Raw genomic sequence first — 26,789 nt, forward strand, 5'->3', positions numbered from 1 at the left:
TTATGACGATGCTGCTGATGATTATGGACATTCTCATGCTAACGCTGAAGCTTATGGTGATGCCGAAGATGCTAATGATGCTGGTGATGATGACGCCGGCAATGCTGAAGCTAATCCTCTCTGATTTGATGATAAATACAGTTATGCTCTAGCCAAGTAACACAAATTCACCATCTCACCACTCATCCTTTGCTGCTCGCTCCACCATCCCCCAAACCACATGAAAGCCAAACACCTCCTTCCAACCCAACCTCCATGCGTGACTAACCACTGCAACTCACGTGGAGTTATCATCCCCCATAGTGCCACCACGGGCCCAGCACTCTGGCCCGATGACGTCACACAGGCGCGATGCGCTCACCTGTAGCCAATGGGGGAGCGAATGCCTTTACGACTGCGCTCACCTGGCCAAACTTTTAATTCATTATTTCGCCTCTTCTCTCCGCAACAAACCACCGAAGACAAACCGATCAGACACGCACACAAGGGTTTTTTTTCCTTCTTCTTGTTCGAAGTCATTCGTATCTTACCAAAGTAGCATTTGTCTTTCAAGAAGCCACCTACCTCCACCAGAAAAAAATTTAAAAGGACAGCAAACTACCAACAATCTGCAAACCAAGGGGTGGGCAAGGAAGTTACTGGCCCGGCCCGAACGACTTACCTGTTGCACAGAAAGGACACACCTGTGTGGGGAGGGACCTATAGAGGAGAGAGAGACACACACACAGAGGGGGGGTTGATTCCACCCAGGTGGAACTCGCCGAGTGGCGGCGGCTGGTTTTACCCTCCAGACGGGAAAGTCCAGTTTTACTGCGGTGGTGCAGCTTCGCAAAATGGCACAACCGGACTCGGACAAGTAAGTGGAGTTGTTGAGCTTGTGTGTCTGGCTCTCGCTTAACCGGTTCGGTGCCGCGTGGAGGTGGAGAGAGTCAACTTTAGCCCGTGCGCTGCGTTGGGCCCCCTTCGAATTTTTTTGTTGTTTGCCTTTCGTCGGCAGCGAGAGGATCGGGCGACGGTGGTGGTGGTGGTGGTCTCTGTGTGTGTGTTGGGGTTGGTGTTGGTTGGTGGTCTCTGTGTGTGTGTTGATGTTGGTTGATGGTGGTCGTGGTGGTCTGTGTGTGTTGGTTAGTAGTGGTGGTCTCTGTGTGTGTGTTGGAGTTGATGTTGGTTGGTGGTGGTGGTCTCTGTGTATGTGTGTGTGTGTTGGGGGTGGTGGTCTCTGTGTGTGTGTGTGTGTTGGAGTTGGTGGTCTGTGTGTTGGAGTTGATGTTGGTTGGTGGTGGTCTGTGTGTATGTGTTGGTGTTGATGTTGGTTAGTAGTGGTGGTGGTCTCTGTGTGTGTTGGAGTTGATGTTGAGTGGTGGTTGTGGTCTCTGTGTGTACTGGGGTGGCGGTGGTGGTCTGTGTATGTGTCTTTGTGCTGTGGTGGTGGTCTGTGTGTTTGTTGGAGTTGGTGGTCTGTGTAGGTGTCTTCTGTGCTGTGGTGGTCTGTGTAGGTGTGTTTGCTGGAATCGTGGTGCTGGTAGTGTGTGTTGATGGTGTGTGCGTGTGCTAGTAGTGTTCTGTGTTTGTTGGTCTGCCTGTGTGTGTATGTCTCTTTGTGTGTTCCTAAGCTATTTAGCGTATTAGCCTGTGAGTAACTTGGCTGAGTAGACCTGATGTACAAGTAGTGGACAACCATTCCGTGTATATGATACACACATTTTTTTTGTACTTCAAAGCTGTCTGGTATATAGGTGTGTGTGTACCTGTGTATAGACCACAATGTGTTTGTGTGTGTGTGCTTGGCTTGTGCATCTTGTTGCAGTAACATTGAACCTGTATTCATACATGGAAGCCTCACCGAGACACAAAGCGTTGTGTATTTGCGTCCAAGTGAACATAACGTCGTGCTATAATAATACATACTTAGAGTACAGAAAGGACCCAGTGATCTGGTATGTTGGGGGGGGGGGGTGTGGGGCTGCAGGGTGTGCATGTTGTGTGTGTAGCCTTTGTGGTACAAACGTAGCCTCAGGACTGTATATCATGTGTATGTGGCGATGCTATGATGCCAAGTTGTATATACCACAGTACAGTATCGTCGTTAGAGTATATGGTTGATGTGTTTGTACCTGTGTTATGGTACACAAGTTATATACCACCGTGTATAGGTTAGTAGATAGGTGTTTGTTCCTGTGTTTGTGACCACGTCATATTCCATAGTAGAGAGGTTGGAGTGTATGGTATATGTGTTTGTACCTGTGTATGATACCAAGTTAGATAGGTGTTTGTACCTGTGTATGGTAGCAAGTTGGATATCACAGTATAGAGGTTGGTTAGATTGAGGTAGATAGGTGTTTGTACCTGTGTATGGTAGCAAGTTGGATATCACAGTATAGAGGTTAGTTAGATTGAGGTAGATAGGTGTTTGTACCTGTGTATGGTAGCAAGTTGGATATCACAGTATAGAGGTTAGTTAGATTGAGGTAGATAGGTGTTTGTACCTGTGTATGGTAGCAAGTTGGATATCACAGTATAGAGGTTAGTTAGATTGTGAGGTAGGTAGTGGTTTGTACCTGTGGTGCCACGCTATATGCAATACGACAGTACAGAATAGGCTGTAGAGAGGTTAGACTGTGTTGGATGTTTTAGCCTGTCAATGGTACTATGTTATATACCACGGTTCTTTTTAGAGGTTAAATTGTGTGGTAACTAGGCGTGTGTACCAGTGTATATGCTTAAACGTGTGTGTAATCTGTTGTTGCCTGGCATGTGCTAATAGTTGTAGTGGGGCCTTTACTCCGGAAAAGCCAAACGGAGGCTAAATACTGAGTTGAACACTCTATATAACTAAGTTGCAAAGTCATTTTGTTTGTGTGGTAAACGCGTGTATCTGTGTATGGGCTGTAAGATGTGTGTGTGTTTTAGGCTTACTGTATAGATATATCCTGGTTTAATAACAATCCTTTATTTATCCAGAAAGGTATCCGAGTTTCAATACTAACACTGCATTACAGACCGTAGGAGTTACGTCGTTTGTGTGGTGGGTAGGTGTTTACCTGTGTACGGTGTTATTTCATCTGTAAGGTACATCTATAATAAGCCTGTGTTGTACCAATAATAGGTTCTTGAGATAATTACCAGTCCCCACACTATTGCGTGTGAACATTTTGGATAACGAAGTTACAAACTACAGCATAGAGCTAAATAAAGTTCGTTGTGGTACATCAGTGTAAATGTACCTGTGTATAGTGTAACAACACTAGGTACGAGTATGCCGAGACCAATACTCTATGTGCTAATCACTCCACTGCTGGATGAGTACCACCCTCCCCACAACAATGCGGCTCCTAGGGAGGGGTGTTATTTCACCATATTTCACCACTCTTGCCAGGTGCTAGGCGAATATCAGGGGGGAGGGCATAAGATTTCAGAACATAGCACAGTACGGATTTGTCTGGACTCGATAATGTATGTTCAGTACGCGCATTATAATTGCATAGACCGTGGCAGAAGTTGCCTGCCTATGAGAAGTTTTAGGTAGCTAACGTGGGGGGTTGTTTGTTTCGGCAGTTCAACTCGTGAGTCGTCGTGGAGGTCAGAACCATGTCGCCCATGAATGTTAAACACGGTTTGACGGTGTACATTTGTGCGGTGTACGTACACAAATCACTGTGGGATACACGTGTTGTGGCTGCACGGCTACTGATGAGGAAAATCAAAATCGTGGCCCCAGGAATCATCCCGCTTGAAACGAATGTTTAAAAGCCCCGATTGGTTTTGTTGATGGGACTTTTAAAATGTTCCACCATGCCAAACGTTGGAGGTGTGTTTGGAACCATTGCCCCTAACCACGTTAGCTACCTAAAACTTCTCACTTTTTAGATAGGGCTGTTGTTAATGGAAAATGTGACGGTAAGTATGTCTTGAATGTGTACATCTGCGTTCGATCTGTGAGTGCTGTGTGTGACTTGTGTGCCATACTTATTTACGCAATCTAACCCAAAATAAAACATTATGCAATACAGGGCTGTTATCTATAACTTTTTTGTATATATGTGTACCTACGTGTACGGTCCTGTGTATAATTGAGTATTTCTGCTTTGAGTTCAGGTGTATCTACAATATTAACATTAACTTATTAAGCGTGTCTACATGTATACGGTGCTGTAGAATGTCAGTACTACGTGCACACGTGTGTGTGTGTACACATGTGTGTGTGTGTACATTGTCTACAGTTTATACAAAGCATTATGTACCTACAGTATTCGCATAAGCTGTGTGCATGTGCACCTATCTCCATGACCTATAAAATGTCGAGTCAGTCCTTTGTGTTGTGTATTAGCACGTGTTTAATATTGATGTACTGTACATTGACACTAGTGTACATTACCGTATACATAACGTAATACTGCAGTACAACTATTTTTACCCGTGTAAAGCGTTACGTTATTTACGCTATTGTACATAAATGCATGCACACTTTGAGAAAAATGACACACGTGTGTGTACAGTACTTGGGTGTACAGTAAAATGACACACGTGTGTGTACAGTAAAATGACACACGTGTGTGTACAGTACTTGGGTGTACAGTAAAATGACACACGTGTGTGTACAGTAAAATGACACACGTGTGTGTACAGTACTTGGGTGTACAGTAAAATGACACACGTGTGTGTACAGTACTTGGGTGTACAGTACTTGGTGCACCTATGTTGTGACATTTACACGTGTGTGTACCCTAGGTATGTCTACAGCTAATACAGCGTGTTACATGTACATATTCATGTATACATAACCCCGCTGATAAATTGTTGTGCTTGTTTTTGTATTTCTTCTCGACATTGTAGTGTATATGTTTCCAAGTAAAAGCTATCTTGCGATATACATACATAAGAAACAAATGTACTGTATAGGTTGTGTGTACAAGTTTTGTTGTGACTGTGTACCTGTGCACACAGGTATGCCCTAACTCTTTACCCGTGGCATGGTCTGTTTAATGCGTACATTTAGTGGTACACGTGCAAATTACTTTGGGAGCATGTTTAACTAATCTTCGATTACAATGTCTATAATAGAGGCCGGCCGAAACTGAATTTCTGGTTTTCGGCCGAAACCAAAACCAGACCGAAAGTAAAAAATTGACTTTCGGCCGAAACTAAAGCCGAAAGTTTAACTACACTTTCGACCAAGACCGAAACAGAAAGGTATATAACTGAAGTTACCGAACACAACATTTATGAAATACTCTCTTTACTACCCGGCTTCGCCCGGGACTTGGATTCACCACGGCCGGCCGCCTTTGTCTCCCCAGTGGCGATGTTGACATACCACACCAGTAGTTTGAGGCTGAGTCGACCTAGGGGAGGCCCAGGACCGGTTCAAATAATCGTCACTGGCCGTGAGCAGGAATTGAACTCGGGCCGCCGGGTTCGTAGCTCAGCGCGCTAATCGCTACATAGCCCCCCCCCCTCCTAGGTGCGTGACGTCATTTATTGACGGCATCGCACCTCGCTCGCAAGCTTCTGCTGCTGCTGACGTGTGTGTGTTTGCAGCCTATCGCATAGGATTGCCTAGCGCCGACTGACCGGCTGATAGACTTAGCACGAGCGTTATGTTCTATAAGTAGATCTTCGGTTGACGGCCGAAAGTCAATATCCGTTTCGGCCTAAACCGAAAGTTAGAAATTAACTTTTGGCCGAAACCGAAAGTGTGCCCAAAGTGGCCATTTGGTAACTTTCGGGTGCCGAAACCGAAATTCGGCCAGCCTCTAGTCTATAATATCATAAACTTTACGTGTGGTTTTTTTCAATTTCAAACGCGCCTTGTTAACGTATGGGCTCTCGGCTGGTATTAAAGGATACCTTGCTAAATATTTTAGTTTGCAAATATAGCCCTTTATCTTCACAAACAACTACAACATTACCGATGTGTTTTATCTGCCACACCGTGCTGTATTATAACAACGCACGGGCAGTTTACCCCTACAGCATCCACTGATGTGGACAATTGTTCCATCCAATGTCTCTGTTGTCCAGGGTCAACTCTTGCAAACGAGAGGATCCTGGTCTCTTTTCCGAGTTCTCTCAGTTTGGGTTCAACAAAAATTAACGTAATTGGGCCCCCTCCCCCCTCGAAGCTGGAACTATCTACCTCGAATCCTTTTTTGTGAACTCAGCCATCGCCCTCCTCCAAATCGTGTTGTGCATTAATACACTGGGACGTGACCTTTAATTTGCTTGGACAGTCTTGAGTTTTATAAAAAAAAGTTGCCCTCTGTACTTTCGCCGTTTTCTCACGTTGTGGATTTATGATACGGCCCTTTTAGATGTTGTGTATGTGCCTGCTTTTGTATTTTGCTTTTGTATTTTGCATTTGTGACCCAGATGTCCATTTGGAAAAAAAAGTCGAGTAGTCTCAGATGGGTTTCACCTGCTTGCAAAATGTTTCCCTATACTGCAGTGTGTGTGTGTCTGAGAGCGTCTTTTAATTCGCGCTATCAGCCTCTGTGTGCTGTGGTGAAGTTTAACAGCCTTCGGGAGTCCGGTTTTAGCTTCACGGTTAGATTTTAGAAGTTGGGTTGTTTTTGGTAGCAATGAGTGTATATAAATATGCATACTTGCAGGCAGCCATGATTTAGGCGAGGCGTTATTCTTTTCGCGTTTCCTTGTTTCGCACATAGAAGAGCGAAGCTTAGTGGGGACGGGCGGGGGAGACGCACTGTGTGGCAGTGGCGGTGGTCTTCATGGCTACACAAGCGAGCCATCGACACTTTACATGGCCTCAAAGTGCACCTGGCCTGGCACAGGCGACGTGGTTGATGTCACCGTGACTTAGTGGTGAATGGCAGGCGTTGGCATTGGTCTTCATGGTGAAGATAGTATAACTTGTATTTAAGAGCTTGTCTCCTGGAATTTTGCCTCACTTGATACAGTAAATTTAGCTGTGACGGTCCCACCTGGTGACGGAGACTTGTGTTGCCTCCGAAACGTCGTGATTTATAATTGTATTTCTATTATTATTTCTATTATTTCTATTATTTATTTTTACCTACGTGACTTTACCGAAAAAAAGCCTAAGAGTAAGAAGATAGTATAATTGATTTTGGTGTTGGTGGTGATCATGGTGGTGATCATGCTGTTGGTGATGATGGCAATGGTGATGATGAACGTGGTGTGGGGTGATGCAGGTGGCGTTGAAAGTTGAGGGGAAGGCTTTGGCGGTGTTCACTGTGACGATGGTCATGGCTGTTAGTACAGTGGTTGAGATGGTGGTGGTGATGTTACACTTGTATGGTTTGCAAGCTTGTCATTTAGCCAGTAAAACCTTACTGAGGATTACGTTTAGCAATTTAGCAAAACCAGAACACGAGAACAAAACCCACCGTATATATGAGGTGATTATGTATGTTGGACTTCTTTCGCACCGTACGTAGCCAACCGCGGCAATCGCTCAAAAGTCCTGCACTGACGTATTTCACGAACCCATTTGTGGTATGTACTGACATCATCTAACCACCAAATATGAGTGTGGTCAACCCACGTTAGACTCTAAAAGTTGATGTAATGGGTGTTTCGGTATCTGCCTTCCCCTAAAGGTATCGCAATCCCCAACCACATCCCACGACTTCAAGAGTTTCGTTTGTTCGTCTCTCAGTCCGCTTGTCCTGGTGAGGTTTCACGGTGGCAGCATGTTGAGTAGTGGCAGTCCAGACCTCCCTTTCCCTGGCGACCGACTCAACCACGACTATACATTACTATACACCACTATACACAGACTCGAGCTCTTCCTGGTATATTCCCAGGCGTTCCCAGGCCAGCCGAGCGACGTAGTCTTGCCAGCAGCGTGTCCTGGGCCAGCCCCGGTGTTTTCGCTCAGTGTTTCAGTCTTTGGTGTAGTATCATTATGTGGTTGTTACATAACTAGGTGCTCGCTAACAGCACTTGCCCCAACAGTCTTGTTTGAGGTCATAAAGGGGGATCTTTTGTCTTTGTTACATAACCGGGATTGTTAAGTGGTTGTTACATTTGAATTTAGTGTGAGGTATTGTATGGTTTTGTGCTGTGGGTAGGTGAGTGTATGGGTAAGTTTGTTAATGACGGTAGGTTGTATGGCTGTTAGGTTCAATGCTGTTGTACAATACCTACATACCTACTCACATGATTCCCGATCTACTCGCCAACTCCTCTAATTACACATTTACATACCTACTCAACCACACTCGCTCGCCAAAAATCATCACCCAAAACAAAAACCCAGCAAGGAAACTTGTTGGGTCCACACCCTATTTATGAAAAATGTGAATAACTTGCTGACATACACTCTAATGTGCAACATTTCAATGTGTCTGATCCACCTGATGACGGACGCTTGTGTTGCGCCCGAAACGTCGTGATCTATTTTATTTTATACCTACGTGACTTTACCGAAAGAACCAAAGAGTATAATACACAGTATTTTAACGTTGACTCGGACATTTCAATGTCCTGTGACCCCCACAACCACTACAGACTCAATCTGGTACAGTCCACTACCTTGATTTATATCAACGACACGTGTGATTATTTTGTGTTATGTCTCTTAATAGTTTTGTTTCGAACCAAGAACCATACATAACAGAGAGGGGTCTTCACTCCACATCTGGCCGTTCAATAGCATTGGTTCAAGCGAGGTCGACTGCTGATTTGCGATGTCAAAACCATTCCAGAGTCTGCTGGAGGCTGAGATTGCTCACTCCCAGAAGGCCTGTGTGGTTGATGGGATGTGTTAAAAAAAATTGTGGACGGACAGAAACGCGAGTTGTCTGCTGATGTATTTCGTTAGTCTGGTATAGGAAGGGGACGTGTTGCTCTTAATCAGCGCCTTGTTTGTTTCCACAACCACTGAAAAGTGAGCTGGCTTAGGAGGCCCTGGACAACTATAAACCCACATTCCATCTTCTTCCTCTCGCTCTGTCTCTCGCTCTTTCTCATTTCCACTCCTTGCGTAATTATTTTGCATAGATAATATTCTATTCCTTATTCAGGGCGAGGCCCCTTTCACGGGATGGGGTTGACTATGGAATGTGCTCAAAATGTTGAATGTCTCCCCGAAGATTATGGACAATTTTGGGTCACGCTGACACATACACCGACACATCATATGACATGTATGCAAATAAATACCGAAACATATAAATACTCCTACTGTACTGCACGCCAAGTTACATATGTTAACATACAACAACTTACATTCGCTAGGAATTGGCGGTGACATCACCAGGCTCGGTACGTTTTGAGGCCACATGAAGTGTTGGAAATCTCTGGCAGGAGATCACGGGACAGGCCTAGGTTTTAAAGGCTTATCCGACTGACATAATTGAAAGATGCCCCACCATTTCTCCCTGTTTGCTGTCGTTTAGCCATCCATGTGCTCTCTGCTCGTTGTGAGCATCACTCTTACACCCTCCTTTGTTGCTGAATGGCAACTGCCCAGCGGTGTCCTTCATTTGCTTCCTCCACAGAGGCTGATGCTGATGTACACACGCGTATACACCAGCAGTATTTGCGCACGTACAGACACGGCTATTGATTCTGTCGCGCCGTCTGTGTTTGCGTTAAAACATAAATAAAATGAGAGACGTGCAGACTTAAGGTCGATAAGCAGAGTTATTAGGCCGGGATACATTTCAGACTGTAGGACAACAGGATCTACTATTTATAGGATAACAGTTTAAAATCCCTGCCCAGGGTCAACTTGGTCCCATTACTTTATGCATTGGCAATAACTGATGCCTGTTGTGAAACGTGATCCATCAACCATGATTGCATGGTTGGTGGATCACGAAGGGATGGAGCCATGTGCATTAGATGTCCTCCTGTAGGTTTAGAGGTGGCTTGTGAGAGGCAGTAGCAGTACAACAGGTAGGGTGTTGACTTATCCATGGAGTGGATTATTTGATGAGCGTTATCCCCCCCATATGTCAGGAAAGTATTGTCCAGGTACTAATGGGATTGGACATGATAATTGTTTTTTTACCCTTCTATCTGGCAACAAAACTGACACCTTTTTTACAAGGAGTCATGTTTCCATAGACCACAATACCCGCAGTCATAATGCAAACAAAAAACAACTCTGATAATGGCGTCATCTGGTCCAACCCATGTGAGACTAGGCTCTAAGGAAAGCTGTCTCGGGTGTGGACCAATCAACTTCAAGGACAGTGCACATTATGTTTTTTGTTTGCATTATGACTGCAAGTATTGTGGTCTATGTAAACATGACTCCTTGTAAAAAAGGTGTCAGTTTTGTTGCCAGATAGAAGGGTAAAAAAACAATTATCATATTTTTACTGGCAAATGAGGTTCCAATGGGATTGGACATGTATCCCAATGCAGGAATCAAATGAGAAAGTCTTGAGACTCGGCGAGGCTTCTCTGTGCGAGTGGTTAGCGCACCGAGATCTAAACTCGACAATCTGAATTTGATTACCGGCCATGGCCAACATCAGTGGAAAGTGATATCTAGTCCCACCAGGTCCGCTCTTCACCAGTGTGGTGAAGTATGGTCAAAACAACTGCCATTGGGGAGAACTTCATCCAGCAATGGATTGACAAACGGCTGGACCTTATTGTCATTATTGTCACTGCAGAATAGTGTGTATACTGTATAAACTAAACGAAACAAAGATTCTTTAACTCTTGAGTAATTATTACTAAGCATATATTTGGCCAACATTGAAATACTGTTGTCGTATCTGGGATAGAGAACAAAGTTCTACTATAAAACTTTTTATTTTACCAAGTAAGCCCGAATGAGCTATATTAGTTCTTTTTCAGAAGCAACCTGGCCACAAATGATAACTCAACGAAGTGGTGCATCACGTGGATATTTATTGCAGCCAAATACTCTAAACGCAGGTTTCTACATATGGAGGAAAGACCCGGAGAATAGTTCACACGACCACGGGGACAGACACGCAAACTCCAAATACACAGCAGGCGTCAGGGTCTGGATTGAACCCACAAACTCCCGTATACCAGGCGAGGTAGTTAACATTATAATAATATTCAAATATGCTACAAATGTCCCCCCAATATATTGCTATAAAATAGATTTCTGTTTATGTGATCGTGGTTATGGTTGTACTTTATTAATCCATAATCTCTGCCATTACATACAATGAAACAAGAAAAGGTTAAACAGAAAAAAACAGAGCAACATAATAAATACAATACACTATTAGACATTGTAAAAAGAAAAAGTCCATCCTATGTGTTGGTGAATTTTGTAATACTTTAGGCAGGAAATGGCAGGAAATTAATTTTCAAATTTTATTTTTTTTTCTGGGGGGGGGGACTCCAGACCCTCCTGGAAGATTTGATCCACCCCAATGTTGACCGCATGGCTACGGCCTTGGTTAACATAGAAATGACATCAACATTGCGAGCATCACCCTTCATGAAAACGACTCTGCGATACTTTTTTGGGTAAATCGATAGCGTTATGCCATGACGGTAACTACAGCAGATTGCTATGCCACCGATTTCACGAGGCCACCGCCTCTCGTGTCTATATAACCCCGGCAGTATTTAACAGGTAAAAGCTACGCACGTGCAAAGTCAACTCCTGTTCATGCAGCAAGTCCATTTGTTGTGAGGACTTAATGGAGCATCGGCGTGGTTGGGGGGTCATCAACTACCCTCACTTTTACACGGTCACTTACAAGCCGGGAAGGGGTTAGGGTTAAACACCGGGGTCGCGTTTTCTCACTAAAAAAACAAAGAATAAATAGCAATGGGTAGTGGCAGCTTAACTGGTTAATGATCAACGTGGCTTAGCTTGTGTTTATTGCCAGGCTGTGTTTATATATTTACCCCCGACGAGAACCACTACAAAGGACCGTGTCCCCTAGGCCGGTAGCTTTCACAAACATCCCCGGGTTTAATGGCCCATTTACAGTCATTGGTACACACATACGGAACAGGCTGTACGTACACAGACACAGGATGCATACACATACATACGTATGAGCATAAGTATGCTGCACACATAGAAAACCAAAGTTCATCTGTATAACTTATTTAGGCTGTTGGAGCGAGTGCTGTTTATCCTTGTAGGATACATGCACACATACATTACTGTATATACACTTTGCATAGGCTGCACACATAGACACACTGCAAAACCACACAAAAATCACCCATGTTAACTCATTAACAGCAGTAAAAGCCAGTGCCTTACAATGAGAACTCCCTGCCCACCGCTAATTTCTGCCCCAATGCCTCCAGACCATTAAGATGCAAGTGGCTGGTTTACAATGAACTGCCCCAGCTCACGCTAATAGATGGCTTTATAGACTGGGGGGGTTCATGATAATTAAACTGTGAGCATGCGTTTTCTAAGCCCTCGGAGCAATGTGTGTAGGTTTTTGTTGGTGTGTTGGACTCGTTCCGTCAATGATAACAATCTACATCGCAGCATCATGAGAAGTGGCATCGGATTTGGGATGTCTTAATCCATCCGGCAGTGGATTGAACATGGATGATGAGTCTGTGTGTAGCTGTGGGGAGCGGTGGTGTAGTGGTTAGCGCGCTGCGCTACGAACCCGGCGACCCGGGTTTGATTCCCGCTCACGGCCAACACCAGTGACGATTATCTGAACCAGGTCCTGGGCCTCCCCCTAGATCTACTCGGCCTCAAATGAGTACCTGGTGCGGTGTGTAAACATCGCCACTTGGAATACAAAGTCGGTCGGGCGTGGTGCAGGCCACCCACCCCCTCGTGTGCCGTTCTGGCCTTCATAGGCGCTCGCTAACAGCACTTGCCCCCACGTCTGTTAAGGCTACACGGGGGATATTTGTCTTTATATCTGGTACATCAACGAGTTTTCTCGGCAAGGGTTAACAGATGTCAGTGCGGTGGAAGATTAGTCCTATGGTCAATTTTTGCCCATGGAGAAATATTTGTCATTTATCGTTCTGTGGCATTTGCATCAATAATAAATGCTGATGTATTTGGTTGTGCCATTTGTGTGTCTGCAAACATTCAAAACGTGGCGGCGTGGTCTCACTCACGCCAGAACGGCCCATGGTGCAATTGCACGTGTGTTCCAGTCGTCCCCCTCCAAACGATCTCCTCTTGTTCAGCTGACTTGGACGTACGTGACTTTCTATGTCCCCGTGTTTACCTTAAACCAAACTTTTCACCCCTTGTAACATTCTTCTGATCGTTTACTGAAATGTATTCCCATTGATCATTCCAGGGCCAGAGGCTTGTTAGCGGATTTGAAATGGTTTAATATGTTCTTAAGCAAGACGGATCAATGCCTGCGATCCGCACACGAATTCTCAGCAAGACGTCAATATTATATGCCATTTTGCCTTGGTATTGTAGACTTTTCACAAGGCATTTGATATGGTTAACTACAATTGCGTAATACTTATTGCTCCTTAAATGCTATAAACCTCCATCGTTAAGCCTTTGCTCCTTAAATGCTATACACCTCCTGCGTTAAGCCTTCGTCAAGTCAAGGAATCTCCGTGCTCAAACTAACTTGGTGTAGCTCTCTATGCTGGATTCTAAATGGAACACATCAAAAGTGCACATAGCCTGGCACAAGTGCCGCGTTGACGTCGCCACCACTTTGTGGCGAATGCCGGTTGTTGTGCAAGGTGGATCAAAGTGGATTGTTGCATCGCAGGATCACGAGAGATGGAGGCAGCGTTGTGGAAGTATTCATCCAGAAGAGGATTGATCATGGCTGACGAGGATGATGATTAATAAATTAAACAAATGAAATACATTTTTTGGAATAATTTAAATTGATCATAATGGTGTCTCTACAGCGCGCGATTCATTTTTATATAAAACTGTTTTTTTTCGCACTGCCAGCTCATGGTGTAGTGAGAGCACACTTGCCAATAACATCTGGATAAGCAGCCGTACTTGGTTTCCCACGCCTGAATCTGCTGATGAGCCCCAGGCAGGTGAAACCGGTCCAGAGTCTGTGCACTCCACCAACTGCTGCTGGTTAACTGAAGCCTGGTAGGCCAGAAGTCGGACTAAAACACATTTTTTGTGTGAAAATGGTGAATGGAAGGTGATTTATTTAATTTATTACAATGGGAATATTGTCGCCGTTAATAAAGGTGACGTCTCAAGGAAGAATAGCAGGAACATTTTACAGTGTCGCTATTTAACAAACAAACCAACTCCACTCACAATCGGAGCTTTGTCAATTGACGTAGCTCCTATTGTGAATGTCAAAAAAACCGCGTCACCTCAATGACACTGCCTTGAAAGGAAAAATACAAGTTGATTTTTCTTTGTTATTTTCTGCTTGTCCCCACCGCTCCCAACTCAGAATTACAAAATAATGATTTTGTGTTGAATAGGTTTTTTTTCTTTTCCAGGCAGGGTTTAAGGAATGTATTCTATCCGTAACTTGCCACTGAATGGTTAGCCATGCACACACACACACAAAAGCAATAGCGCGGTGTATTATTGCAGACTCAAGTCTCGATCCCCCTTATGGGATCGTGCCGTCACCATCTCAGCATCTCGCGCAGATCAAGAAGAACGCTGGCGAACAGTGGAACGACGTGGATGTCGAGAATGAACGCCTCATTCGAGACCCAAACGTCACACCTCCTGCCTTTGACATTCCTCCTTGAAGACACCGTTGGAACCTTCAACCGTATCAGAACATCTGCAGGCTGATGCAGACGCCTCCTTCATGAATGGAACATTCAGGACGAGCCAGAGTGGGGCGATTGTGGCCATGCAACTCAAGCTCTGGGCCATATAGCAAACCCATAGAGAGACGTCGATATACATAGTGTGACCCACAGAGATGCATTTAAAGACAAGCCACAGTGCAATTGTGGCCCTGCCACCCAAACTATGGACCAAAAGTAAAACCATGGTAGTCCACGCTCCTTCAACAGGGGGGGGGGGGAGGGGAATAAAAACCACGCAAACTCTTTCCTGAAGCCATCTCTCGCCGTGGCTAGCAGACCTTGACATTGTCATTCAGCTCCTGAATCTATTGCTGCCATACACAACAACACAAAACGAATTGTGATGCGGTCATGAGTGCGTTGTTGCTTTGGAGCCCCGTGCATCGGAACGCCGCGCGGCCTTTGTGCGCATTCCACCGAGTGCCGAGTGCTGTCCGAGCATGACGGGATACCCACACTTGTTTGTATATGGGCTCCCTCATGCCTCGTTAACTCTCCACTTGTAAAGGTCGATGTGGCAAGCATTGTCTCCGTTTGCGCGAGTGTGGTTCGTGATGGTAAAACAACGAGTCAGATCTGGTAGGAATTACTCAAACGAGTGTAAGATTTGTCCATAGTTGGGTACATGTAGTTTTGTGGATTTGTCTCATTGGCCTATACATATACAGCACTGGCCTTCATCTAGCAGAGTATTGGCTGATGAAGATTATCCTATATTATAATGTATGTATGTATGTTGAACTTCTTTCGCGCAGTACGTAGCCAACCGTGCTAATCCGAGGTGCGGGGGAAGGACGGCAAATTAAAAACAGAAAGCAGTTCTAAAGAAATTAGTTTTCATTTTAGATTTTAAAGTGCTCCAGGTGGCTTCCTGATATCGGGAGGAAGAAGAGCGTTCCTGACGGCTGCAGAAGCGCATCTGAAAAGCGTGCGATGCAGTGACCGTCTTTGTTAGATGGCTATCCAAAAGCCCTTGCTGCATGGATGGCTGGAGTTCGCCTGATGGTTCATGCTCTTTGACGAGATCAGCCAGGTATTGTGGTCCATGCGTTGCAAGGACCTTGAGTGTAATGAGCGCGACCAGAATTATTCGTTTAGCAACCAGAAGCCAGCGCGGTTTGACGAGCACCGGGCGGACGTGGTCGGATGTCTGTCTCCATGTTCTGTGTGTGTTTCAATGCCATGTACTATGTATGTATTATATCAGCACCTTGTATCTCGAATGTATAATATTATCATACCCTGCATTGATACGTTGGGCTCATTCACGTGTGTTACTCGACGCAGTTTTATACATATGTGTGTACGTGGTCTAGGTATACACACGTATTGATTTGGGCTGCGAGGATGGCTATATAGGAAATTGTAGAACAGCATTAGATTCCATAATAGAGAGAATATTAGATTGTTCAATGAGTCTTTGCGGAGGTTAGAGCATTATCTCGTGTGGCTGGCTGGGATTTTTTCATTATTCTACTCCCACGTGTAACAGTACTTACAAATCGATTTGGCCAAACATCCCAATGCAGGACCCTTTTGGAAAAAAAAAAGTATTGAGGCTCCCTAGGTCGACTCAGCCTCAAATGTGTGGTGTGTAAACATCGCCACTGGGGAGACAAAGGTGGTCAGGCGTAGTGCTGGTCACCCACCACCTCGTGTGCCTTGCCGGCCTTTATTGGTGCTCGCTAACAGCACTTGCCCCAAAAGTCTGTTCGGCTATATGGGGTATCTTTTTTTGTGTTTACATGCATATGGATGCACATGGCCAACACGTGTTGTCTTCACATGCTAATACGACCTCAATAGCCACTATCAGTGTCCTATCTCGGCGCCTATCACAGCATGGGGTGCTGGTGGTAGTGTAGGGTTTTTACTCGACCTTACATATAAAAAGAATACCCGCTGAGTCGGGTGAAGCAGCAGACATCGGCGATACAAAGGCGGCCAGACATGAGCCAACCCCCACCCCCCCACCTCGTGTGTCACGCTGCCCTGAATAGGTGCTCGCTAACAACACGCTGTCGAAGGGGATGGATATGGGATCAAAATCCCACCCGCATTCGTAAAATTATCACTGCCCTTACTTACAAACATACGTGAAGTAGGCTGACGTTTTAGACAATTTTGCGTACACGACAGTGTGGTAGAGGGGTGTGTGGAACGTGATATCCCTTCACTCACATCACCAGTATGTCTGGTAATTAGTCGCTTAATTCTTATAGCACGAGGCCACCTCAGGTGCTAATCTAGCATTTGGCCTACTCTCACACACTCTGTGAAGAGGTGGGAATAACCCGCACTTTACGCCACCACACGCGACCTGCCGATAATATTAACAGCGGCATACCCATTTACACTGCTGGGTCTACCCATGGAATACCGTGAACAGTTCTGTACATTATATGGAAATCCTTAATTCGTCAACTTCATGCAAGCGTCAGTTTTCTCAGAGCCTCACTGTGTTTCAGTTTCATTTATTAGGTATAGCCCTGTGAGCCATTCGGCTCTTGAATCGGGTGCAACCGCAACAAACAAAAACATGAACAAGAAAACATCTTAAAGTGACTATGCGCAAACAGAAAAATCCAGGAAAAAACTGCAAAGTCTTCCAGAAAAAAAGCAACGCTGTGCTAAAGAATCCCAGTGTGTGTAAAGTGTGTAAAGTGAGAGTTCCGACTCTAAAGTCTCTTCATCTCTCCTGCTCTGAAGAAGACCCATTGCCCAAAACGTCGACCCGTTGTAACCGGTTTCTGTAAACAATTAAAGCGCTCGTGCTGAGTAAGTGGAGGTCGTGGGTTCGAGCCCGACCCTGACCGCCTGCTGCTGTGTATTTGGAGTTTGCGTGTCTCTCTCCCCGTGGTCGCGTGGATTTTTCTCCGGGTCCTCCGGTTTTTCCCTCCCTATTTAGAATCAACATCACGCGTTCAGAGTGTTTGGCTGCTATACATTTCCACGTGATAAGCCACTTCGTTGAGCTGTCATTTATGATAGCCAAGTCGCTTATGAAAAAGAGTCCTCTACAGCTCAGTGGGCCATACCTGGTAAAATAAAAACAAATCGTTGACAATTTGGGACGATTCCCTTAATGAGCAAGCGTGGCACCTCGGCGGTGCGTTCCGATGTCACATCTGCTGGGCGGGTTTCTTTGTGTCTTGGGAGTTGCCAACAATGAGACCCATCATCCCCGCACTCTTAACCCAACCACCCCACCCACCCCGCACGGAGTAGCAGCCCCGGGGGGCGTGGGAGGTTTCAAAAGATTTGCAAATCAAAGGGAGGCTACTCGTAGCCAGACCCATTTTGTTACAAAAAAATGTCTTGCCACTCCCCAGTGACTGTCAGCCCTGAAAGTAGTCAATACAGCAAAACACAGTAAACAAACTATGGACAGTGGTGATTGCAATTTTGATGGTATCACGACCAACATCATCCACAGAGGCTCGTGCTGGACATCTGTGAAAAAGAGCCTCATGGCTCATCAGATTTCTCCAGTCTAAATCTTCTGATCTGGTTCTGATTCAGAGTACAGTCGTTGATAAAGGCGCAGCCCTGCAAGAGCTTGCTGTCATCACCGCTGGCGGATTCCGGGGCCTCCCAGCTAAAGGAAGCTCTAGTGAGCAACTCTAAAAAAAAGGCTTATATCGATATGCGGCTACACGTTGGACATATACGTCTTTGAATAATATGGAATACCCACACTTTCCGCCCTCTCAAATGTTCACTTTGGCCCACTGCTGGGTAGACACTGGGGGAGTGTTTAAGAATCTTCCACAGTTTGTGTTTGACGATGGCCATGTTTGAGTGATGGCTATGCAGGAACACACACACGCAGACGAGTGTAGTTTAAAATGTCCTGTTAAAATTGCTCATGGCGGAGCTCGCTAAGAACTATTATCCCACTCGGCAATCGCTACAGAAAACTACAGTGGGAAAACAACAACAACAACAACTTGTAAAAACATTTGGAAGAGTGGAAAAGTACTGCAGCTTAGTTTACACAGATACAAACCCATAGAGAGAGACGCATCGGTGCTAATTCAATCTCGCTGAAACAAACACATGCAGTGTAACTTGTATTGACCAAACATCCCTATACTGGAAACATTACCTGCAAATTACTTTATTGGGATTGCACATGGGAACATCGCCCCTCCTGTAAAAATATTGACAGGAACTTCCTGAAAAAGGAGAGTTTTTGAGACTCGTGTAGTGGACACCTATGTGCTATCTGCCCATGGATTGTGCTGATGATGATGATGAAGATCTTGTACCGTATTGCTGTGTTCACCTTATCCGGGTTTGGTCTGTACTGTGTATCAAGGTGGCAACTGTAGTCTGCACTCATCTCTGTTGGCAGTCCTGAACAAGCGTTTGAAATTCCACATTGTCCCCTTTTCAAAAAAGATATTTGACATTTGTGCTCAATATCCTTTAATCATGATAATCAATAATTATAATGATTTAGAGCCCCATATCAATCCACTGCTGGACGATACCGGTTGAAGGCCTTTGTAATGGGGCTTGTCACCATACTTCAAGCTGGTCAGTGTCATGGGGGGCACCACAAATTCAGATATTACAATTTTTAGGTTTTTTCGGTAAAGTCACGTAGGTAAAAAACATTAAAAAGTACAATAAAATAAAAATAAAGAATAAAAAATAAAAATAAAAAATCACGACGTTTCGGAGGCAACACAAGCTTCCGTCTTCAGGTGGTATCGTCAACAGCCACGACAGCTGTATCAAGTAAAAGTTTTTATTATTTTTTTATTTTATATTTTATTTTTTATTCTTTATTTTACTTTTTAATGTTTTTTACCTACGTGACTTTACCGAAAAAACCTAAGAATATGAATCCTTGCAGTCACGAAAGCTTCAAATCTAGAATCAGATATTACTTTCTACAGATGTTGTTAGCCGTGGCCAGGAATCGAACTCGGGATGCTGAACACAGCGCAGTGCGCTAACTATTGCACTGCGACTCCACGCCCAATAGGTATACGGTTATATTTAATAATACGACTGTTGGTGATTGGATATAGGATAGGGCTAGCTCAAACCTCGTATAATCCCATGACCAACACAATTAAAACCCCATTCATACATATAAGTCGATTTGCACAATAGTCAAATAAGTGTTTTTTTTCCTCAAGTCTGGTTATTCATTATAAATCCCACTCCCCACACCCAGGCTCACAGGCAGTAGCCCTTATCTCCAGACGCCTAATCTCCTCCAGATAAGACACTCATTGCAGCTTTGATTCTGCAGGAATATAGTGGCAATTAAGATAGTGGATTCTTGTGAACTGGAGGAAAGACATGGACACTGTGCAAACAGAAGTGAGAGCAACTGAGAAGAGAAAGTCTGAATTTAACTTAACTCTTGCCATGCCATCAGCACCAGCAGTGTTATTATTATGGACATCATCTGTTATTAACATCATCAGTAGCAGCAGGATCAACATCCTCATCAGCAGCACCACTACCGTTGGCAGCAGCAGTATTATCAATATCGTTTATCATCATTATCAGCAGCAGGGTTAACATCATCAGCACCAGTAGCTGCTGGTGAATACACAAGCGCAGGAATTGAAAAGCAGAAATCTCACTCGTGCATTTAGAGAGACCACCGTAAAACCATAAAAGTCCACTTTACAATAAGTCTTGTGATTTACAACAGAGCGCCATAGGTGTTCACTAGCAGTCGTGTTGAGCAGAGGTCGCAACCGGGTACCCGATACCCATACCCTACCCGATACCCGGCTACCCGTACCCAGCCAGGTACGGGTACGGGTACCGGTTTGCGACCCTGGTGCGGCCGGGTACGGGTAGACCGTGAGTCACTGGTGAGTAACCGTGTGTCACTCATTTCCTAACGTCTTGTCTCTTCTCACAATTCAAGTTCCTAGAATCAACCCACCGGCGCCTGTAACATGGCTTCATCCCAGAGGTCGCAATCAGGTACCCGATACCCGTACCCGGCCGGGTACGGGTAGGGTACGGGTATCGGGTACGGGTACCCGTTTGTGACCCTGGTGCGGCCGGGTACGGGTAAGGAATCAAAACCCGTTTGCGACCTCTGGGGTTGAGTCAGCGTTCACGGGTGGCTGGCTCGTGGGTCTCCAATCGTCTCAACTGACGGAGTCTTAAGGGCGGCGGCTACTTCTTAGTCCGGTGCTGCGTGGGGCCGAAATCGCCAGGAGATGGGAATTTCTGTCTGACCGTGCCCCCCCATCGCCTCGCCGTGCCGTGTGCCACATGCGAGCAGTAAGCGCGGGGTGGTGGTGCGACATGGAGGAGGCGGTGGTGGTGGAGGTGACGCGGCGGCGTGTACGCGACGCGCCTACACGAGTGAGGACGAGGCCTGGAAGAGCTACCTGGAGAACCCCCTGACGGCCGCCACCAAAGCCATGATGAGCATCAACGGGGACGAAGACAGTGTGGCCGCCCTCGGCCTACTCTACGACTACTACAAGGTAAGGGGTGCTTACAGATTGGGACGTTTTGGAATCTCAGATTTTTAAGGGTAATTATATATCCGGATTTTTATTTTTATCCCGACTTGTTGACGTTATGGATGTAGTTTGAAGCATCTTTGTGGCGTGAGCCGGTGCCAAGTGACGCCATTTTTTGTGAAGAAAGCATTGGCAATTAGCAATGTAATGTCCTATGACGTCATATTTGTTTAATGATCCGAAATACAAAACAAATTGAGTCAGATTTTTTTGGGAATTGCAACTTTGTTTTTTGGGAGAGCCTGACCTTTAGTATAAAGAACAGCTCAGCGACCACTGCCTCACTGCCATCTGCAAGTCGCATATTTAGATACGAGCAAATACAAGAGAAGCCACACAACAGCAAACGGATAAGGCAAAGAGGGGGAGTGTGGATCGCAAGCAATTCACCGTCCATACATTTTGGCAAAGGGACCCACAACTGCAGACACGATCACTGTAACGAATAGGAGCCAAAGACACTGCCGAAACCAGCATGTAATGTACACAACACCTCTTGTAGCTCTTTTTTATTCATGTAAAATTGCTTACTAATCACAAACCGAGAATATGACACCTGTGCGTGTACTCCCAGAGAATGAGATATGGCAATGCAGCTGCGTCTTATTTAAGATGAGAATGAATAATTGAGGGGCGGTTACTGAGACGTGTGGTGCCGGGGAGGGAGAGAGGAGGGAGGGAGGTTCACCACGCTTTATTGTAAGTCACCACTGGACCCCACTAGGCCCCACTGGGCCTGGCCTGGCAGGGTCAGGGCCAAGTGTGTTTCTGGCTTCGGTTGTTCATTGGCAGCGGAGTTAAGGTTGGAAGTGAATGTCCTCAACACTGGAGCGTGAGCGATGATGGATGGTTATTATGACCATGATGGTGAATGATGATAATGATTTGATGATCATGACGACGATGGTGCTGATCGTATTGTGAATGATGATAAACGGGAATTGGTGGCGGTGATGGTGGTGACGACAGTTAATGATGGTGGTGACGACAATTAATGATGGTGGTGTTGATAATCATGATGACGATAGCTGATTATGGTGATGTGTGTTCTAGGTGCCGCGAGATAAACGTCTGCTACCAGTAAAGGGCTCTGAGAACGGAGACTTGGAGCCCAAACGGTGAGATGCCTCACCTCAACTACGAGGTGTATCACCCTCACCCCTGCATTACCCAGAATGCCAGACTCAATGCTGACCCTCTATATTACCCAGAATGCATTGTCCCCTTCACGCCCAGTAACTGATAGCTGTCCCCCTTTACTGCTCCTTTTAACCCAGAATGTCGCGCTCAGTGCTGCCCCACTTAATTACCCATAATGCCACAGTGCTGCTCCAATGTATTATTTGAGTGCTGCGCCTCTATATTATTCAGAATTCCGCACGGTAAAAGGGTGCAGAGTAGCATCCCTTTCATGACCTGCAGTTTGCATGTCTCTCTCCCCGCAGTCGTGTGGATTTTCCTCCAGGTCCTCCGGTCCTTCCCTCCACATTTATAAACATGCTGATAAGCCTCTTCGTTGAGCTATCATTTGTGGCCGGGTCGTTTCTGAGAAAGAGCTGGATAGCTCAGTGGGCCCTCACCTGGTAAAATAAAAAGAGTAGTTCGTCAAAAAAATACCCACAATTGCCCACTGCCGTCACCCCTTTTCCACCGCGTTACCCAGAATGCGTCACTCACCGCCCGTCCTACCTCCCCACCCCTCCCTCGGCAGGCTTCTGACCGCAATGGGCACGAGCGACACGGGGGAGTTGCACCGTCTGGTGGGCGCAGGCATATCCGGGCCACAGGGCATGGGGTCCCAGCCGTCGGGCATCAAGACGGAAAAGGCCATCTCCTACAACGTGACGGTGGCTCAGCCCTCCGTGCAGTTCTACGAGCGCGAGGAGCAGCGGCCCGCCATTCTCTACGAGCGCACGCACATGACGTTCGACATCGACCACGGGGCCGGCGGCGTGGGGCCCGGGCCGGCGCCACCGCAGGTCACGCAGGCCCAGCCGGGCGTGGGGCATTACCTGAAGGAGAACGATGACCGGCGCTCACCTGACAACGGGTCCCTCGACCAGGGCCCCGGCCTCCAGGAGGTGCGTGCCCCTATTCGTGTGGTGTGTGCGTGTGTGTGAGATCCGTAAGTGAACCTGTAAAATGCCTGCGTGGGTGTGTTAAGCTACGTGTGTGAGTTAACCCATAGCGCCTGTGTGGGTGTGTTTGCCCATAACGCCTGTGTGGGTGTGTTAGCCCATGTATGTGAATGAGCCCATAAGTTAACCCATAATGCTGGTGTCTTTTCCGTAACCTCCTCCCAGAGAGGTTTCACTTCACATGGCGTCAATGTGCACCAAGCTTGACACGAGCTGTGGTGATATCACCGCCACTTAGTGGCGATTGGCGGCTGTTGATGCTGCTGACAAGTGTGTGTCTGTCGGCTTGTGTGTGACACCTATCTTTGTGAGATACCTATCCATACACACGTGTGTGTGTGTGAAACTACGGACGATATAGTAAACCACCGTAGTTCGCCACTCCTTCAACGGAGGAGGAACAGCAACACTACACGAACTCTCTCCTGAAGCACTCTCGCCGTGGCTGGAAGCAGACCTCGAAATTAGCATTTAGCTCCTGAAGAACGTTATCTCTTCCAGCATACACAAGAATAGAATGTGTGAAACCTGCTTGTGTGATGCCTGTCTGCCTCTGCAATACCTGTCGATCTGACACCCGTCTTCTGCTGTGTCCCGCTTGTTTATCCCGCGGGTGTCTCTCTGCGTGCATCTCCCCGTGATGTCCACAGACATACCACTTCAGCGAGCTGACCAAGTTCCGCGCTCAGCCAGCAGACACGTCCGACTACGAGACAGCGTCCGGGTGAGACTCCCCCGTGCGAGTAGTCTCGTCTCTGTGTCCGAGTGCAGTCAGACAGAGACGGGACCACTCGTCCTGCCGGCATGTGTCACACACACAAAGACCCCGTATAGCCTGAACAGACTGTGATGTTAGCGAGTAACACCTATGAAGGCTGGTACGGCATATGAGCGCGGTGGGTGGCCAACACCACCCCCGACCGCCTTTTAGTCCCGAGTGGTGGCGTTTACATACCACACCAGTTACTTATTTGAGGCTGAGTCGACCTAGGGGAGACCCAGGGCCAGTTCAGATAATTACCACTGGTGTTGACCGTGAGCGGAAATCGAACCCGAGTCGCCAAGTTCGTAGCGCAGCGCGCTTCCCGCTACACTCCACGCGCAGCGGGAGGATCTGCACTCAGAACCGTTCTGTTCCGTTAGTGCAATGCAAGTTCATTAATGCCTTCATAATATCATGTACGGCTGCCAATTCCGCGTTTCCTCCCATCGTAGTCAACAATGTTTTTTTTTTTCCGAAGCCATAGTAAAGCCATTAATCTCTTGGAACAACATTCTCATCTGACTTCATGGAACGGCTGGGTTACTGATCTGGCGAAGGATGCATCGAAGAAGCTTGTTTTTCATTTCCGTGCCAAAGCCTCTTTATCTCCGAGTAATTATTAGTGCTATACTAAGAACATATTTGGCCAAAGTTGGAATACTGCTGTCATATCTGGGACAGAGCACCATGTTCTACTACGATACAACTTTTTTTTATTTAACCAGGTAAGGCCCACTGAGCTGTCTCGCTCTTTTTCAGTTAATGACTTGATCACATTATAGCTCAACGAAGTGACTTATCATGTGGAAATTTATAGCAGCCAATTACTCTAGGCGCATGTTTCTAAATGTGGAGGGAAAAGCTGGAGGACCCGGAGAAAAATCCACGAGACCACGGGGAGAACTGCAAACTCCAAATATACAGACATGAGGGTCAGGTTTAAACCCACGACCTTTCTACCATGCGAGGTATTGAACATCTCACCACCGTGGTATTTAACATTGAGCAACGCAAGCTTGGAATTACTGCTCGGATACAAGGAGAGGAACACGTGGATCAAAGGACACAAATGTACATCAGACATCGTATTGACGGTCCAGAAAATGAAGTGCGCTTGGGCAAGAGACATCACTTAGAAGGGACGTTGGCAGTGGATGAGACTGGTCATGTAATGTCAGCTGAAGGAGAGACCCCAACGGAGAAGAGATGTACTGACGAGACCATTTCAAATGCAAGGGTGAGATGCATTGTGGCATTGCAGGATCCGTGAGCAACGGTGATGGCGTGGGGAGGCCTTCATCTAGCAGTCGATCAACCATGGCTCATAATGATGATGATGGCATATTTCTGCCTTAGTGTAGCAGTGGTTATGCAAAAGCCAATGATGATAGCGTGCGGAAGCCTTCACCCAGCAGCGGATAGAACACTGGATGATGATGCGTACGTGTGCGTGCACGCGACAGGGAGTATTTTGAGTACACCCTGGAGGCGTCCAAGTCCCTTCGGCAGCGCCCGGGCGAGGGCCCGCTCACCTACCTCAACAAGGGCCAGTTCTACGCTATTTCCCTACGCGAGCTGGGAGCCAACAAGTGCCTCCGTCACCCCATGAGCAAAGTTCGGGTGAGTGCGCACGGTGCGGTGGAGCGACGGGGCATGGCGCGCCGTGATTGGAGACGAGATGCGGCACGACACGACGAGAGGCCGCGCGGATTCAACGAGATGTCACGTCTTCGTCGTCGTCGTCGTCGTACGGCTGATGTTGACGTAGAGCGACGGCTATACATTAATTATTTACATTGATGGCGGTTGACCCAGATGATTGCATCAGGAGTAGCGGAGTGGTGCACCGTCGTCGCTGTGACGATGTTTGTGAATGCGGCATTGAGTCGTCGTAAATTTCGTGGTTCTGTTTCCGGGTGGTGATCGCAGTCGCAAACCGAAGAGTTTATTTATTTATTTTCCATTTGTGCATCATCACCAAGTGTCCGCGTCTACTGCCGTGGTTTGCGTAGTGGATGCGGTTCAGGGGTTGCGGCCCAGAAGCTTCAGGGGCAGAGGTTGAAGCCAGGGATCTCGTGCGTCGCCGGGTCTTTCGCGATGAGAAGGTGTTTGTTTGTGACTTCTAGTGAGACGTGACATGACGTACCCGTGCGTGCGTGCGCAGAGTGTGATTATGGTGGTGTTCGGGGAAGACAAAAGCCGCGAGGAGCAGCTCAAATACTGGAAGTACTGGCACTCACGGCAACACACGGCCAAGCAGAGAGTCATTGACATCGGTGAGACCCCCAGCGCCCACACACACACATGGCCCACACACACACATGGCCCACACACACATGGCCCACGCACACATGGCCCACGCACACATGGCCCACACACACAGCAGCGGCCAAACTGCATTTGCACATGCGGAGGTACCGGACCATGTGACTGTAGTCCACACACTGAGATTACGGTACATGGATTAGTAATACCAGAGCAGAAGTCCATACCTCGGCTTCATGCCAATGCTTACTAGAGATTCAATCTTGATTTGAAGCTTTCGTGACTGCAGGAATCCATACTCTTTGTTTCTTTTGGTAAAGTCACGTAGTTAGAAATAAAATAAAACAAAACAAATCACGACGTTTCGATCGCAACGCAAACGGTCGTCATCAGGCAAAGAGATGT

At 46.5% G+C, this 26,789-nt stretch overlaps 1 protein-coding gene across 6 annotated transcripts in view; it reads left to right on the plus strand.

Annotated features, from left to right (window-relative positions):
- Positions 1-453: 453 nt before the first annotated feature.
- GRHL2 (grainyhead like transcription factor 2) overlaps positions 454-26,789 on the plus strand; it is a 74,526-nt gene continuing 48,190 nt past the window's right edge. For all 6 annotated transcript variants that reach the window (XM_061569094.1, XM_061569097.1, XM_061569095.1 and 3 more), the window contains exons 1-7: positions 454-856; positions 20,972-21,179; positions 22,272-22,336; positions 22,930-23,299; positions 24,007-24,080; positions 25,583-25,739; positions 26,284-26,395. In XM_061569094.1, the coding sequence (XP_061425078.1) occupies positions 834-856; positions 20,972-21,179; positions 22,272-22,336; positions 22,930-23,299; positions 24,007-24,080; positions 25,583-25,739; positions 26,284-26,395 (1,009 nt within the window). In that variant the 5' untranslated portion in view covers positions 454-833. The remainder of the gene's footprint in view (positions 857-20,971; positions 21,180-22,271; positions 22,337-22,929; positions 23,300-24,006; positions 24,081-25,582; positions 25,740-26,283; positions 26,396-26,789) is intronic.

Source organism: Lethenteron reissneri, chromosome 42 (assembly GCF_015708825.2).
Source record: "Lethenteron reissneri isolate LAM-NWPU_2019-01 chromosome 42, ASM1570882v1, whole genome shotgun sequence".
NCBI lineage: Eukaryota > Metazoa > Chordata > Hyperoartia > Petromyzontiformes > Petromyzontidae > Lethenteron > Lethenteron reissneri.